This window comes from Squalius cephalus (assembly GCF_949319135.1).
Source record: "Squalius cephalus genome assembly, chromosome: 8".
Classification (NCBI taxonomy): Eukaryota; Metazoa; Chordata; class Actinopteri; order Cypriniformes; family Leuciscidae; genus Squalius; species Squalius cephalus.
In genome coordinates, this window is record NC_137129.1 from 1,047,509 (window position 1) to 1,064,498 (window position 16,990).

The 16,990-nt window shown below is 40.5% G+C and overlaps 2 protein-coding genes across 5 annotated transcripts in view; both read left to right on the forward strand.

Moving 5' to 3' along the window:
• clspn (claspin) overlaps positions 1-3,171 on the forward strand; it is a gene marked incomplete at its 5' end in the record, with an annotated part of 28,848 nt that extends 25,677 nt beyond the window's left edge. For all 3 annotated transcript variants that reach the window (XM_079878888.1, XM_079878889.1, XM_079878890.1), the window contains 2 exons: positions 1,391-1,552; positions 2,867-3,171. In XM_079878888.1, the coding sequence (XP_079735014.1) occupies positions 1,391-1,552; positions 2,867-2,980 (276 nt within the window). In that variant the 3' untranslated portion in view covers positions 2,981-3,171. The remainder of the gene's footprint in view (positions 1-1,390; positions 1,553-2,866) is intronic.
• Positions 3,172-7,719: 4,548 nt separating this feature from the next.
• On the forward strand, positions 7,720-9,957 carry c19h1orf216 (chromosome 19 C1orf216 homolog). 2 transcript variants are annotated; one of them, XM_079880040.1, is made up of 2 exons: positions 7,720-7,817; positions 8,631-9,957. In XM_079880040.1, the coding sequence occupies exon 2, from the start codon at positions 8,659-8,661 to the stop codon at positions 9,571-9,573; it is 915 nt and encodes a 304-aa protein (XP_079736166.1). In that variant the 5' UTR covers positions 7,720-7,817; positions 8,631-8,658; the 3' UTR covers positions 9,574-9,957. The 2 variants fall into 2 exon arrangements, with proteins under 2 accessions (XP_079736166.1, XP_079736165.1); XM_079880039.1 differs by lacking the exon at positions 7,720-7,817 and adding an exon at positions 7,818-7,945 and having other exon boundaries at positions 8,631-9,836.
• Positions 9,958-16,990: the final 7,033 nt, after the last annotated feature.

Below are 16,990 nucleotides of genomic sequence, written 5' to 3' on the forward strand. Positions count from 1 at the left end.
AGCAAACAGAAACACTACAAAAAGGAAATTAAGCATTCTTACTTAAGCTTTCAATTCGATTTTATTTTGTTCATATTATGTGAGAGGAACACCAGCTTGTCCACATTGTTGGGAAGAAGGGAGCTTCTCGACTTGATCACAATGAAGCCGGCCGCTCTGATGGAGTGGATGTGGAAGGGATACAGTTTAGCTGCTTTAGGCGCCGTTCACATATCGCGCCTAAAAACGCGTAGAAAACGCTAGGCGTGCCGCGTTCTCCTTTTTCGAAAGCGCTAGGGCGGTTGCGCTCTGCTAAGCAACCATCAGCCGCACTCTCCGTTACAGTTGTCACGTGACCTACGGTGCGCTTGCGGCATTCTGAAAAGTTGAGATGTTTTTATCTCGATGCGAAGCGGACGCGCTCGGAAAAAACGAGGGGTCTGTACATATATAAAGTGCGCTTTGGTATACAGCGAGGCACGAGATCTCGTTGATCTCTCGTTGCTTTGATGTCATGTCATACACTGATTGCGCAGCCCCTGATTGCGTAATTTTTTCACGTGATTTTTTTTTGCGACTAACCGACTAATGAAAATGTATTCGACCAAGCCCGCTTCATATCGACTAACGTTTAGTCGACTATTTGGGGGCAGCCCTACCATTTTCCACAAGTTGGTATGATTCTTTAGGGTGTTTGCATCGTAGTGCTCAGAAAATCCAAACGGCCTGATTATCGAGTGTTTAGACTTTTTGAGGATAAAAAAAAGGAGTGAATGGATGTTTTTCAAGGTATGGTGGTTGTCCACACACTGCAAACACCATATAAAAGTGAATTTTTCATCCGATGACCCCTTTAAGAGGACATACTGTCAGAGATTTGAGTCTTTTTCTTTTGTACTGGATCAGAGCTATTATTAATCGTTATTTATTGGATAAGTGGCAAGAGGAGTGGAACACGTGCAAGGATAATAAGCTATATGAAATTCATCCGGAAATTTCAAACAGACTTTTAATTGCTCTTAAAACTAGTGGTATTCACCAGAGGTCGTATAGGTCACACAAGTTTGACTCTGGCTTTTTTTCTTAAAGGTGAAGACCCAACTCTGTTTAACAGAGAGGGAATCTTACAAAACATGCATACTCTATTGGACTGCTCTGGGTTTAATACTAGTAGAATGCTCTTTTATGAAGTTATTTCACTTATTTAGTAAGATTATGCCTGAAAAGGTTTTGGATTAATTTGTTAATGTGTTCATTTAAAAAAAAACGACTTGTTTGTTTGCTTGGTTTTATTGTATTTATATGATATTTGTATTTTTTTAATTAAATTTTTGCCATGAAAATAGCCTTAGATGCTGACATGGCATTAAATAACTCTATCTATCCAACTCTCTCTCTCGCTGGTGTTCAGGTGAAGAGAGGCTCTCTGCTCAGCCATCCTCGAGCGGTGTTGCAGAAGTTAGCTAATATCTCGGACAGTAACCCACTGGCCCCGAGGAACTCACGAGGGTTCCTCTTCCAAACCCTGTCCCCGGAGAAGGAGCCGTCGACGTCACAGGGACCCAGAAAACAGGTACAGCTCGCCTGACCACTGCAGGAGTCGTTCACTTACGCACTTACTCTCCCACGCCTCATCCAAGATGTTCATGTCTGTCTTTCTTCAGTTGAAGAGAATTGGCTTTATGCCCAGCTGCACTACTTCCTGAACTTCAGCCAGCTCCTTTGTTTCCTGTCTGCCATTATTGGACAAACTGATTAATCCAGGTGTGTCTGATTATTGTTACTGAGGTTAGGCACACCTGGATTAATCAGTTTGTCCAATAATGGCAGACAGGAAACAAAGGAGCTGGCTGAAGTTCAGGAAGTAGTGGAGCTGGGCATAAAGCCAATTAGGAAAACACTCCAGGATGTTCCTCCATATAGTGTCTTCAATGGGGTCCAGCGGGTCGAAGGTCCAGATGTGAGTTTCAGTGCAGCTTCAAAGTCTCGACACCGAGGAATAAGAGTCTCATCTAGACAAACCAGCGGACATTTTAGAACAAATAAACACTTTTAACCACAGGTGCTGGTCTTGCTCTAGCTGTGATGCGACACACATTACGTGATCAGGTTGAAAGGTCAAGTGTGATGTAGGCGTAAGAACAGACCCAGTGTTTACAAAGAGAACGTGCAAAGACTGAGTCAAGCGCCTTTTACAAAACAAGTAAATAAATAAAAGGTAAAACAACGATGTCGGACGATTTTGAAGTGTGAGGAGAAAATGAGAGGGAGATTTTCACCCTACTCTACATTTCTGACCCGGAACACGCGTGACCTTTCAACCTGATTACGTAACGTATCACAGCGAGTGCAAGACCAGCATCTGTGGTTAAAAGTATATAAATGTTGATTTTGTTATAAATGTCCGCTGGTTTGTCTAGATGAGACTCTTATTCCTCGGCTGGATCGTGTCGAGACTTTGAAGCTGCACTGAAACTCACATCTGGACCTTCGACCCGTTGGACCCCATTGAAGACACTATATGGAGGAACATCCTGGAGTGTTTTCCTCAAAAACCTTAGAAAGAAAGAAAGACATGAATATCTTGGATGACGTGGGGGAGAGAAAATTATCAAGAAATTTAAACTCTGAAGTGAAGTCATTCTTTAAGATGTTAGTTATTTATGCTTTACCTTTAGAGGGATATTTTCCTTTGGAGTTAACATAACACAAACCAGAGCCGTTCATAATTCTTGGCTGTAGTTCATGACTGCACCACTGGATGGCGCTGTAGTCTCAGAATGACGATCTCAGCTCAGTGTGGTATTACCTCAGCACTGAAGAGAGATGTGTAACTGTGATGGTGTATGATGATCTGTTCTGAAGTATGAGTTAATTACTTCATCAGATGAAGAAGCGAGGACTGGACTCTGCCGGTCCTGCTGCCAAACGCCCGTGTCTCGGGAACGCCATCAAGCCGGCCGGACCTCCGCGGAGCATCTTCAGCTTCCTGGAGAACTGACCAATCCCAGCATCCCTCACAGTATTACTAACAATCAGTACAGAACTATATTTGTCCATACTAAATGCAATGATGAGTCTGGCTTGGTTTAGATTATTTGTATCATGTACATATTGCGATTTTGTCTTTTAAGTGATGTAATTTTATTTGTTTTTATAAAATTGTAAATTAAAGTGTATTTTAAATCATCAAAGCTGTATGCATTTCTACTGCCTTTTAATGTTTGGAGGTCTGAGCTTTTACGCCGTGAACTTTAGCATCCTAGTTTATCCAGACGAACGTCTTGTCATCAGGGGTCAGAGATCTGCTGTTTATATCTGCTACTCGTTATATGAGGGATTAATCTGCTCTTTCTCAGCTTCTAGTTATTTATTTATTTATAATGGATCTACATCTTTCTAATCATGCCAGGCTCTAAAATATGTTATGGGGTAGAGATTGTGATATTATGAACAATGAGGGGCTTTGAAGTAAAAAAAAAAATGCTGATATGCACTCCTATATTCACTGTAAAAATAATCCTGTTAAATTAACGGTAATAAAACGGCAGCTGTGGCTTCAAGAACATTTACCGTAAAAAATACGGTAGCAACATACTAGGTTTTACAGACTTAATTTACAGTAAAAAACACATTTCATTAACTGATAAGTTAATTTACTGACCTATTGAAGTACTGATATCTGTTTTTTACAATTATAACACACTGACAACCACCAATCACAGTGGAGATGAGTCACATGATCAATCACAAGCAGATTTTCCACAAGAAAGTAAACATTTAGAAGCTGCACAGTCACACACACACTACACACACATGGCATTAAAAATTCAATAAACATTTATTTAACAACATTAGGTGTAACATAAAACCCTAATGCACACAACTGATAAGAAGAAAGTTATTTCAACACAAATACATCAAATGTGAAGTGTCACGCAGGGGATTGTGGGAATGTCAATTTATGGATTTTCAGTGTAAATTATACAATTTTTCACTTCCAAAAACTGTAAATTTATCAGTGTTTTACTGTAAATGTACAGTTAGATCTATCACAGTTATTCACTGTATATAGTCCGGAAGCTTTCTGTTAACCGATTTAAAAACAGCATTTTTACAGTCTTTTACCGTTAAAATCACCATCATTTAATTCTGGGTTCATTTGTGACACGCATTTTTAAGCGAGCTTTGGATTCTGCAACATGTTGACCATGCAACATTTTATTTTAACCCATGATCCCTAAAAAAATGCTCTTTTGAAGATAATTGACCTTGTCAAACTAGGAAACAAATTCGTGTGTGTGTGTGTGTGTGTGGCTCTGGGCAGCCGGGTGGATGTGCCACACTGGATCTGTGTGCCGGCGTTTGACAGCGAGTCCCTCAGGGATTCTGTCACGGCTCAAACACTGCGACTGGAGACGTGCGACTGAACTGAGGGAAATGGGTCATAACTGCAGGCTGAGCACACACACACACACACACACACACACACACAACAGCTTGCTCTCTGGCAGTGCCATGCTTTCACTGCACGGCCTCATGCATGTGGCGTATTATCTTATTACTCAGTGGCATCAACTTCCTCCAAACCTCTAATGTTAAAGCTCATGACTTTACGAAGCGACTCCAAGCGCTTTTCAAGGACCTTTTCATAAATACGGCTGTTTTTAAGGCACCAACTGTGTGTTTTTAAGCACCTTGTACGAACCACAAGGTGCTTAAAATGCTTGAAGTGCTTGAATTTGAAATGTAAGTCCTGGAAAACCCTTGAAAACAGCCATATTTATGAAAAGTGCTTGAATTATTGAAAGACAATATATGTGAAATTAGCGTTTAATTTTATTGATAAAACAATATTTTCACGCAAAATGAACACTGCAGTCCGTCTGATATAGATATAGAGGCATTTCGCATGAATATGAGTGTGATATTGCTCATTAATATCCAAGTATTTGATCCAGCTTTCATTCTTCAGATCAATCATATATTCATGAGGGAAAAACTCTTCTGAGTAAGAAAGCGAAGTCCTTGTCATAGTATCATTTCAATGGTTATTACAGTTATTGCATGTGCAGCACTTTATTTGTACCATTTTGTTTTATTGATTTATTTTATTTATCTTTTTTTTTTATTTGAACGATGATAAAGATATTGTTTGATAAGTGAGATCTCTGATGGAAGCCCCAAAAAAGTAGTGCTTGGAAATCCTGTGATTTCATGTTCCCGCTCCTCCTCACTCGCTCCCGCTCCTCCTCACTCGCTCCCGCTCTTCCCGGGATTGTTTGCTTGATGTCGACGGTTCTCCATGTGACGAGGCCGCGGGCGCGCTCTTTATTTGATGTATTTTTCATGTGTTCGGGCTGTTATTGGGAGATGTGAGGGGGAGAGACTGCAGACAGCCTGGAGCTGCCACACTTGAATGGGGATGTTGTTGGACAGAGAGAGAAGATCTTTTCTGTCGCTTGTCATGGGATCGGGGGGGAATGCACTCACTGAGTCTGTCTGATGTGCGAGAGCCCAGAACAGTCACACATGCCTCATGATAACCATCGTAGACCCACGACAACAAAACTGCAGCAGGAACATTAAAGGTGCAGTGTGCAATATTCAGGAGGATCTGTTGACAGAAATGCGATATCATAACTGTGTTTTCAGTGGTGTATAAAGACCTTACATGTGTTTATTAGCTCAGAATGAGTCAGTTCTCTACACATACTGCGGGTCCGCTTACATTATATGTTTCTACGGTGGCCCTGAGCGGACAAACGCGTTTCCTCACTGTTGTTCTTCATGATAAGAAGCGAGCTAAAGTCAGCGAATAAAACACTGACACAATGATGAACAATAATATTCACAATAACATCGTTTTACTGAATAATTAAGTAAACCTAATTTCTTAATTTATCTTTGTAAAGAAACCTCATTGCTTAACTGGCTACAGACGACGACATCACTTCCTGTCGGGGTGCAATTCACAACCTCACCACTAGATGCCGCTAACAATTACACACTGCACCTTTAAGGGACATAAACATGCTTGTAAAATGGTTGTCCTTGTCTGATGATGATTTTTATATGACTTTCAGGGGGTAATGTTTTTAAAAACTAAGTGTCAGTCACTTGTCACTGCAGGTTTTCCACGTTTTCCCGCAGAATTGGGCTTGTTTTAAACTGTCGTTGCGGTCTGATGATAATTAAAGTTTTTTTTAACTTGAAATCCTTGTATTAAGATTTTTTTTAGTGCTAAATGTGTTTTGTGGTAGTGATAGTGACTGTAAAATATGAATTTAGCATATTATATGTTTTAATATTTGGGCTGGGGTCTAGTTTTGGGCTACTTTTGATTGGCTGTTGGGCTAGTTTTGTTTACCTGAAACCCTGTGTTTGTTGACCCTCTCAGGCTCTCACAGTTAGCTAACCGTCAACTGTAGTTTCAAATAAAACATATAATAAAACAAAATTAACAATGAAACACATCACCGAATACATTGAAACGGTGTCAGTCGCCAGTTGACAGTATAGTAACATGTTTATGAATTCTAACAATGCATGAATGTCGGTTGTGTCTTAAGTGAATGTAAACAGTTGAGAAAGTAAACGCATGTACATCAGTATCAGTGTATTAGATCTGCGCATTCGCTCTTAAAGAGACAGCAGCCTAACGTCTAATGTTAATCAAACACAAAAGACAAAGGAAAACAACAATAAACTGATAGTGTTAGACAAGTAGTTTTAGCTAGTGTCAAAATTGGAATAGAGAATTGTTCTGTAGAAATTTTCGCTGGTATATAAAATGTTGCTGTCATTACTGCCTGTTTTTACACAAAAAAAAGATAGGGCTGTCAAAAGATTAATCGCGATTAATCGCATCCAAAATAAAAGTTTTTGTTTACATAATATATGTGTGTGTACTGTGTATAATTATTTTGTATATATCAATACACACACATGCTTGTATATATTTAAGAAAAATGTGTAATTTATATATAAAAAAACTATATTTATATATAATATAAATTATATATAAATATATACAGTATATGTATGCAAATATTTCTTAAATATATACATGCATGTGTGTGTATTTATATATATATACAAAATAATTATACACAGTACACACACATATATTAAACACAAACTTTTATTTTGGATGCGATTAATCGCGATTAATCTTTTGACAGCCCTAAAAAAAAAACCGTTTTATTTCTGGTAAAAAAAATATTTATGGCCAGTAGCACATTTATTTATTTATTTTATTGGCAGGTCTGGCAAAAAGTTCGTTTTAGGCACGTTAGCCTCATAGCATAATTGCCTAAGTCATATTTCAATGTCTTTGGAAAACTAGAAGAAACAAAAAATGACTTAGGCAATTATGCTATGAGGCTAACTCTCTCTCTCTCTGTGTGTGTGTGTGTGTTAGATAGATAGATAGATAATATTTTTAATAATAGCCTAATAATTAAAACAATAAGACCCTCCATCGTTAGTTTTGACATCTTTTGAGGGTACACATTTTAGTTTATCCGCTTACTCGCTCATTTTATAAACAAGCTTTGCTTGAGGAAGATTTCTCACACTATTTTCCACTCATTTCAGTGGTTTCCAGTTATGCGGTCCCTTCCCAGTTTAGGAAGTGAGTAACAGTCCAGTGTTCCGCTGCAGTGCATGGGAAGAGGAAGAGAGAGAGAGAGAGAGAGAGAGAGAGAGAGAGAGAGAGAGAGAGAGAGAGAGAGAGAGAGAGAGAGAGAGAGAGAGAGAGATCAGCATCGCAGGAGAGGAGGGGAAACAGGGAGGACACTGTCTCTTATTCGCGGACGAAACACGGACAACAAACCGTAAGACAATGCCTTATAATAACTGATATTCAAATGTTGTTGCCAATCAGGGATTTATGTAACAGCTTCATATAATATAATATCAGCGATGTTTATTCTCTCAGAGGACGCGCGCGGTGTATGATGGGGTGAGATCGCGCTCTTACGTAATCAAACCTTTTCTATATCAGTTCTGCTCATCGATAGTTTTTCTTGGCTTTTGCTATTGGCTGTGTTTAGCTGATGATCTAAATCTGCGTTTTTGCTCGTTATATGCAGCTAGTCGAGCTTTGGTGGTTTAATATCCGTTCATTTCCTTCATCATCTCATGCGTTTATTTTAACGCGACGCTTCAGTTCCTCTCGAATGGCGCGCGTCGTCAAGTAAATTACAGCTGGCGTATTAAATATACCGACTTCCAGGATAGCGCTAATTTTCAGTCCTGTTCCTGCGGCGGAATTGGACTATTGCAGATTTTATGTCCTCAATCATTACATTATTACGCCTGAGGCGCGCGACCCTGACTCGCAGGTTGCTGTTCTTCAGCAGCACCACATGCACGCGCACAGTGATTGACAGGAGTTATTAGTGGACTATATCTGCGAGAGGACATCTGAATATTTCATGTCGCCGAAATGGGAAACACGCCGTGGAATTGCACCTCTGAATATTTTATGCATTCGGGATTTTAGCCACAGATATTATTTACTGTGTGTTCGTGGCCTTTTAGCACTCCTCCGTTTTGTCTGAAAGTATATTCACTGCCGAAATATATTAATGCATCACAGTCTTTTGTCAAATCACTCTCTTTTTCTCTCTCTCCTCTTTTCTCAGAGCAAGCGAATCTCAAGCAAAGCTGAAAATGCTCCAGCAGGATCGGGACATGAACCCGGTGTTCGGAGGTCAAGCGCCGGTCGGACCGTCGGCGTTAAGCAACAGTCAGAAGAGATGCGAGAAAGATGGGAACTTTAACTTCTTGGGTCAGGATGACGATCCGATAACGGGAGATGAGAATCGCAATCAGGTGCGTCCGAGAGCCTTGGGTCGTGACCCGTCGTTTTACGGATCCGGGCCTCTCTCGCCGCTGTCCCGTCTCCCGTGCTGGAGTCCACTAGAGCCTCTTCCCGAGATCGAGAGCGGAGACGACACGGGCGGCAGAGTTCCTCCCGACGGAGCCGAGGAACACAAGATTGATGAAGAGATGAGGAGAGAGACGGATGAGGAGAAGGAGCAGGGAGAGAGTGAGAAAGTGGAGGATGAAGATGAAGAGGAGGAGTGGTGGGCTAATAGCGATGAAGAGTTTGAGTTTAGCTACAGGTCTGGAAGCTCTTCCCGACTCAGCGTGGAGAGCGCGGATATAGGGGGACCCAATTCAATATGGGACCAAATTTGCCGGGAACGTCCGGCACTAGAAAATGGGAATGCGACTGTGAACGCCGGGAAAAACCAGACCAAGACGGAGCGCCGAGAGAGCGTTGATCTGGTTGAAAACGGGTCGTTGGACTCCGACTCGGATCCGTGTTCCGAGATTCCGGATCTCATGGAGGCGGTTTGGACTCTTCAGGAGCGAGAGAGGTTTAAAGCGCAGGAGATGGAGAAGCACCAGGTCCAGCTGATCATGTACCGGCGCCTGGCACTCATCCGCTGGCTCAGAACCTTACAGAACCGGGTCCAGGAGCAGCAGAACCGGCTCCAGTCCAGCTTCGACGTCATCCTCACACACAGAAAAGAGCTTCTGCGCATGAGCGCCAGCGCCAGCGCCAGTGCCGCACAATAACACACACATCATGAGACCGGCTGATGACTATCATCATGTGGAAAGTTATCTTTGCATCTCTTTCTTTCGGAGTCAGTTTTCCTCCTGGGTCTCTGAACTATTCTGCCCTAATGTTCCACATTGTTCTCGTCACTATCATAACTGTGGTCAAAGTCCTCCAGAACATCACCTTTAGCTGTGTGCACAGGCTTCCTGATGATATATATAGAGAGATATAGATATGTATGTGTGTTATAAAATAAATTATATTTAACAATTAAGACACATTGTGTTATTTTGTGAAATGCACAGTTGTGAGTGTGTGTTAGCCTAAATCACCAGAAAAATGCACATCATATGTGGAAAAGATTTTATTTTATTTTTATTAAAATTTACATTCTGACTACATCAATGTCTGTATTGGCCAATTAAAATAGCTTGAAGAGTCAGATCAGGTTGAAATTTTTAACGGCCGGTTTTGACCAAAACATTTTTACGTAGTATATCTTTTTTTTTTAGAATTTTTATACTTCTTCGGAATGGTATGAATCTTTGTATGAAAGTGCTTTCATATTTGATTGGAAATATGACATGATTGGAAATTAATCAGAGATGATTTCCTCTAGTGGAAGCGGTTGGTACTGCGCACATTCTCACTGAAAGCTCATTTTATGAGATATCATCCTCAAATTTGAAACACAGCTTGTTTTTACATTTATGGCATTGATAAAATGTGTTTTGGAAAATATATTTTTCCATAAAGTGTCGTCTTTAAAAAGAGACCAAACTGAAGTCTGTTGCTCCAAAGCATTCAAGATTGATGACCGTTTAAGTTGAACATTTAATTTTATTCAATCTATGTGAATACATTAATTATAGCTACTGCATAATTAAGTAGGATACCATAAAATCCCCTAAAAATACAAAATATTAAATAAAAGGCTAGGTCAATAATTTCATTGAGATAAAAACAGTACTGGAGGGTTACGCCATTCAAATTCAGACAAATTTAGTGCTGACGGCAACAATATTTAGCAATATTGTGCTCTAAGTCTTGGTATTGTTTCAACATTATTTGTTCAAGACCCTCTGCTTGACCTTTAATAACAGTGCTTTCTTTAAGAACCACACAGTGTTCAATTGTGCCTCCTTATCACACAGAAATAGTGTTGGGTGAGAGTTTTAAGTCAAAGTGGCTCTAATCTTGTGGCCCGGGGCTGTGAGCGTCTGGTCTTTCTGCGTGTGTGTGTGTGTGTGTGTGTGTTTATGGAGATACCAGTGTTTGTCCTATAATCCACAGTCAAAGCAGAGCTTCAGGGTGAGAGTTACTGGTTCGTGTCCCTGAGGGATTTGGACACCTGGTCCGACCGGTGAGCAGCGGCTCGGCCTGCAGGTCCAGCCCGACTCGGCAGCCAAAAGCCCGGGGCGAAATGAGGGATAATCCTGGGTTTCTCACCCAATGCGGGGAGTTGATGCGGCTAACCTTCCGCGCTTATCACACTCCTGTGAGAATGTACAGAAGAATTAACATGTTTAATGATTTGGTTTGTCGTCTTTGGCTCAGTCACACACAATCAAAAGTGCGAACTAAGAGAATTACACGTCTTTGGAAGCGTTTTCGTCTCGGAGTGTTCTGCGAGAATACAAAAAGCGAGTGTTTTACAAGGGATAACATTTCTCGTTTAACAAATAGGCTAACAGCTCATCTCAGCACGATGTGGGGGAATAGCATACCAGTTTAGAATAATGTTTTTAAACGAATAGTCCGTAACTTTCCGTCAGTTGAGTCTGTTGAGGTTTTCGCGCGCATCGCAATTTTTGGCGCCCATCCCAACCGTCAACTATTTAAAAGACGTTTTAAAATGTAATAAATATAATAATAAGTATAATAAAGTGAATAATTATTATAAAGTGAATGGGAGTATAGCCTACTCACGTTTTATCGATGCGTTTGAGAGGCATATTGCCATATTAACCTCTTCAGGTGAACGGTAGCGTCTGACTTGTAGATTTAGTGATTTGTAAGTTTAGTGATTACGTGAAAGCTCTGTTGAAATATAAAGCTGTAGGCCTATTTTAAAAGTATCACTTAAAGACACATTCTTGCGTTGACTTTCATTTGGGGGGTTTAAGAGCCTTAATGACGACAGGTTCAATAAGTCTAGATAACATAAAACTAATCTGTGTTAGAAGAAACTGTACGTCCCTTATCGTTGCGGTGTCTATACTAAAATAAGCTCTCGTGCTTTTATTAAGGACAAGCCTGGGAGGGAAATGGGTTGTTGATCCTGCAAGTTCAGCAGTGTTTTTTGATGTGACTCGGTGTGTCTTCACCCAGAAAAACATCCACAAAAAAAATTAAATAATAATATATGTAATTAAAGCCACACTGTATAATGTAGGCAGTGGGACAGACTGCTGAGTGAGAAGGTCCCCGCTGGGCGCGAATAACGGCGTCGGTGAGCAGATCTTCTCCACCCGAGGAGATGAAGTGAGTTTCGGGATGAAACGCGTGTTTCTCTGGTGCTCAGAGCCGGTTTTCCCAAAAATAAAGGGAAATATGACAGACGTACTTGCGTTAGTTAGAAACCTTTGTGACACCAAACACAAAACTACAGCCTAGGCATCACCGCTCTCTCATGAGTTGAATTGAAATATTTCCAACATATTTAGAATATTAAATAAGATGCTGTATGTTCATACAGATGTTTTGAAGGATCTGTCTATCTATCTATCTATCTATCTACCTATCTATCTATCTATCTATCTATCTATCTATCTATCTAATTATTATTTATTTGTACTCATTCTAACTTCTACTGGGGTTATTATATAGTAATACAATTCTATTACATATTTCACAAATGTAGGCCACTTGTTAAAACGTGAACAGTTGAAGGCTTTTAAAGTTGTTTTTTGCTGCACAATTCCAGAATAAAATTATTTCCAACAATACAATTCCTAAGGAAACTGTTCAAGGTAGGTAAAAACCGTATGGATGCATTAATCATTCCTCAACACGAGGGGGCAATATCAGTCACAGTCATGTGAACAGGCATCGATGTTGGTAACCATGTCCCTTCTCATGTGTGCCCTCAAAGATTTTAAACTCTTTTTCTTACCTCTCCCCTCATCCTTCCCTCTTTGTGATGTAGTGTGACAGTGAAGTAGCCTATAGCACTCAACTGGCGTGGAAACAATCCACTCGGACAGAGAAGGGGGTCGCAGAGAGTCAGGGATGTTGACAGCCTTGGGGTACATGATAGATAGATAGATAGATAGATAGATAGATAGATAGATAGATGGATGGATGGATGGATGGATGGATGGATGGATGGATGGATGGATGGATGGATGGATGGATGGATGGATAGATAGATGGATGGATGGATGGATGGATGGATGGATGGATGGTGGATGGATTGATGGATATATTTTGGTTGTGTTTAATAGGCCTAGGCTGTAGAGCCCATAGCCTATCTGAAGCCTGTTGGTTTGAGTGGGATCAGCTGCTCGTCTGCATTAACCAGCTAATAAATATGAAAACAGAGGGTTTAAACTTTTATTCGTTTGCTGCTTGAAAGGATTATACCCCTCTATGGAGTCCCATGTAAATCTCGACACCTCATAATGGCCGATGTTGTCCCATAAAAATGTGTTGAACAAAGGCGTCTGAATGGGGTCTCTTTCACGCATAAGGGGGTTTTCACAGGCCTCCATTGAGGCAGGCCCGACCACACCACGCCCCGCGTTAATCTCTCCGCCGGGGAGAGTGCGCCTCAGAGCGGCAGGTGCGTGTGCCTGGCACGGGGGTCACGGGCCGATGAGGTGGGGGAGCTCGCCATGTCAAATCCTCACAGCTGCCGGTAGGAATGTTCTCAGAGGCTGTCACTTCCATTTAGCTTGCTCTTTTTCACCCCTTCAGATGAAGTAGTCCCTCTCGTGACCAGGTCCTTGTGAAAACCCTCTGCCACTTAACAAAAGCAAAGCGCCGCTAAACGACGACAGGACAGAACAATGAATTCAACCCGGCTCGCTCTCAGCACCGTGAAATTGCAGATTAAACCGAGAAAGCGATGACGGTGACACAGGCTTTGCGTTTTTCTTCAAGAATGCAAATGTGGAAATTGCAACGTTGAACACTCTCGCATCGCGTCTGACCGCATTTCCCTCATGCTTGGTCAGAATCAAAGCTTTAACTAGATAAAGCGTGACGACATGAATATATTACAGTGTGTTGCGAGTCGTTTCAACATTTTTTTTCCCCTTAAACTGTTATCTATCGCAGTTTCACTTCATTACCGATTCTTTTGCTGTCACAATAGTGACAAGTAACTATTCAATTGCAAATGTTTGCTGACCTGTATGTAGGCTATATCTGCTCTGTTCACTTTCATCTGTTCTTCAATTGTTGCTGGTATTCCAGTTTGACTATCATAGACACGAGTGTGTAGCCTATATAGGACCAATCTATTAATATTTTTAATTGAACGTTAAAGTAGCCATTCTGACTAATACATGACAAGTAAACAACACTTTCTCAACTCTATATTTACTTTAAGTTCCCTTGTCCCCATCATTTTATCCCTATCACTAAAATAACATATTTAAATGGGTGTGCCTTAAAATAGCTTGAATGTCTATGAATATGCAAATGAGCCCCGCCTCCACTCACTCACTCAGCTCAGAGATCCACTGGTTGACGATCACACGTTGATCTGATTGGTTACAAGGTAGTTTGTGACGTCAGAAACACCAGCGATTTCAAAGCGTGTGTTTGAGACTGTCTTTGGTTCACTGCAGTTTTAAGGAGGAAATACTCAGCAATGCTGTCGACTTATGAATTTACACATGCTTTGTCTTAAAGCATATTAAAAACACCACATACACACATAAACAACATTAAAAGCTGGATTTACACCACAGGGGGACTTTTATTTGAACATTAAAATTCTGACTAATATGACAAGTAAAAAAAGTAATTGTGACTGCAGTAAACTGAAATATACATTAGTATCTTTGGGATAGTTACAAGTAACAGGTATTTCAGTTTACTGTTACTTTTTTACTTGACATGTAAGTCAGAATGGCTAATAAATCTTACTAACAATCACTATGAAAATAGACTCCAGGATAGCTAAAAAATATAAAGAAGTCTATTGATATCTAAATCAGTAGATCTCCAAAGTGTTCAATTGCATAATTTGCAAACAAAGAAAGTTACTTTTAAAAAAATTCTGTATAGTTTTAATGGTAAAAAACTCTAAATTGTAAAACATGAAATTACTGTGTAATTAACAGTTAAATACTGTAAATATATGATTGTGAAATTGAAAAAGATACCAGTTGTGGTTTCTTCAGTAGTAGATGTGTGTTCGCCAACCACACACTCAGCGTTTTCAACTTTTTCTTCCACTGATTGAAGTGGGACTCACACAAAAACCATGAATACTATTAATTTGCTCTGTCTGCCCCCCTCACACACCACATATATTCTTAATCTGAGTTCAAAACACGCCCTGCTCTTAACAAACTACCCCTGGGCGACGAGTCCGTAATCCCCGAACTCAGACGAGTCCCTCTGGAGCCCGTCTCTGGCTGAAGAACTGATCTCAGAATCAGGACAATAGAGCGAGAATAAACCCTTCGTTTTATCTGGACGCAGCAGAAACTCTGCCTTTTTTTTTTTTTTCTTTTTTTTTCACATCTCAAATGATAGGAAACAAAAATTTTCGATACTTGCTAATGAGTTCGAACTACATGAAAATGAAATGCCAGCTATTCCGAACTCAGAATAATCCTTCAAACAGCCAGAGGCCTCAATTATAGCTTGTGTATGAGAGGGAACGCAGCGATGGAAGGAGTTGAGCCAACAACTACCAGACACCAACCAGATGCAGACGAGAACCAGGCTGGTGGTGCCTAAAATAAAGAGAGAGAGAGAGCGAGGTGTACAGATTTACAGAACAGATAATAGATGCGGGGAACGTGGTGCATGATGTATGTCACAGTGTGTGTGAGAGTGTATTAGCAGTCAGAGCGCCGGGCCCCGGAGGCGATTCCTGTGTGTGCTCGCGATAAAGGGGGAACTGGAGGAAGTGAGGGAGGGCGAGAGAGAGAGAGAGCTGGAGAAAGATGTGGGTTGGCAGAAGGGTGGGGGAGTCAGAGACAGAGAGAGAAGTTGAAGGGGGAAAACAGAGTGAACAACCAGCAGAGCTCCGAGCTTTTATGATGCTGTCAAGATTCCTGGATTTTGTCCCCATCGGGTTCTCTCTCTCTCTCTCTCTCTCTGCCCCTTTTCCTCACATGAAAAGAGGGGAAGAGTGTCTTGGCAGGGTAATTAAGAATGGCCTCTAAACACAGAAGTATGGCAGGAACACTCCAGATGAAAGTAAATGATTAAAATAATTACAGGCGCACGAGCTGACGAGCCGGAGCGCGGGGTGGCCGCCGGACATTTGTCGGTAATTAGATAATTAATCTGAATGCAAATGATGAGTCCTAACGAAGCAGTCAGCCTGAACCATGTGACAACTAAACAGAGAAAGAGAAATACTTTCATCACATGGATGGATGCACTGTTTTCCATCTCGAAAGAGTCAAACGCTACAGTGACTCGTGTATAAGGATTTAGGTTTAATTTTATGAATTAAACAGTTCGTGAACATACTTTATCAGTAGACAAAAAATGAAATGGCCTGTTAAACATGAAAGTATGCAATCATTTTAAAGTCCCCCTGTGGTGAAAATCCAGCTTTTAATGTTGTTTATGTGTCTATGTGGTGTTTTTAATCTGCTTAAAACAAAGCATGTGTAAATTCATAAGTCGACAGCATTGCTGAGTATTTCCTCCTTAAAACTGCAGTGAACCAAAGACAGTCTCAAACACACGCTTTGAAATCGCTGGTGTTTCTGACGTCACAAACTACCTTGTAACCAATCAGATCAACGTGTGATCGTCAACCAGTGGATCTCTGAGCTGAGGGAGTGAGTGGAGGCGGGGCTCATTTGCATATTCATATAACCGCGCATACTAAATGAGGCGAGGGTGTCGAGTTACATTCAAGATATTTTAAGTCCAGTTTTTTAAGGAAAAACGTTTAAATATGTCATTGATCAAAGAAGTTTAGGGATTGACTACAGGGGGACTTAAAGATTTATGAATCTGAATTGCATTTAAAATTTCCATGCATTCTGGATTACATACATAAACTAATAAATGCATACATTTAATGAGTATTTGTCAATCATGCAGTAATGTTTTTTTCCCCATCTTGCTCTATTTTTTTATTTTTATTAAATGCTTGAAGAAAAGAAAAAGAACAACAAAAAAACATTAACAACAATGATCATCATTGTCATAACATAATACAAGAGTCTTTCAGTCCAAATTAAGTTGAAACAGGCCATGTGTGGCCAGAGCAGCTCGACGTCACGT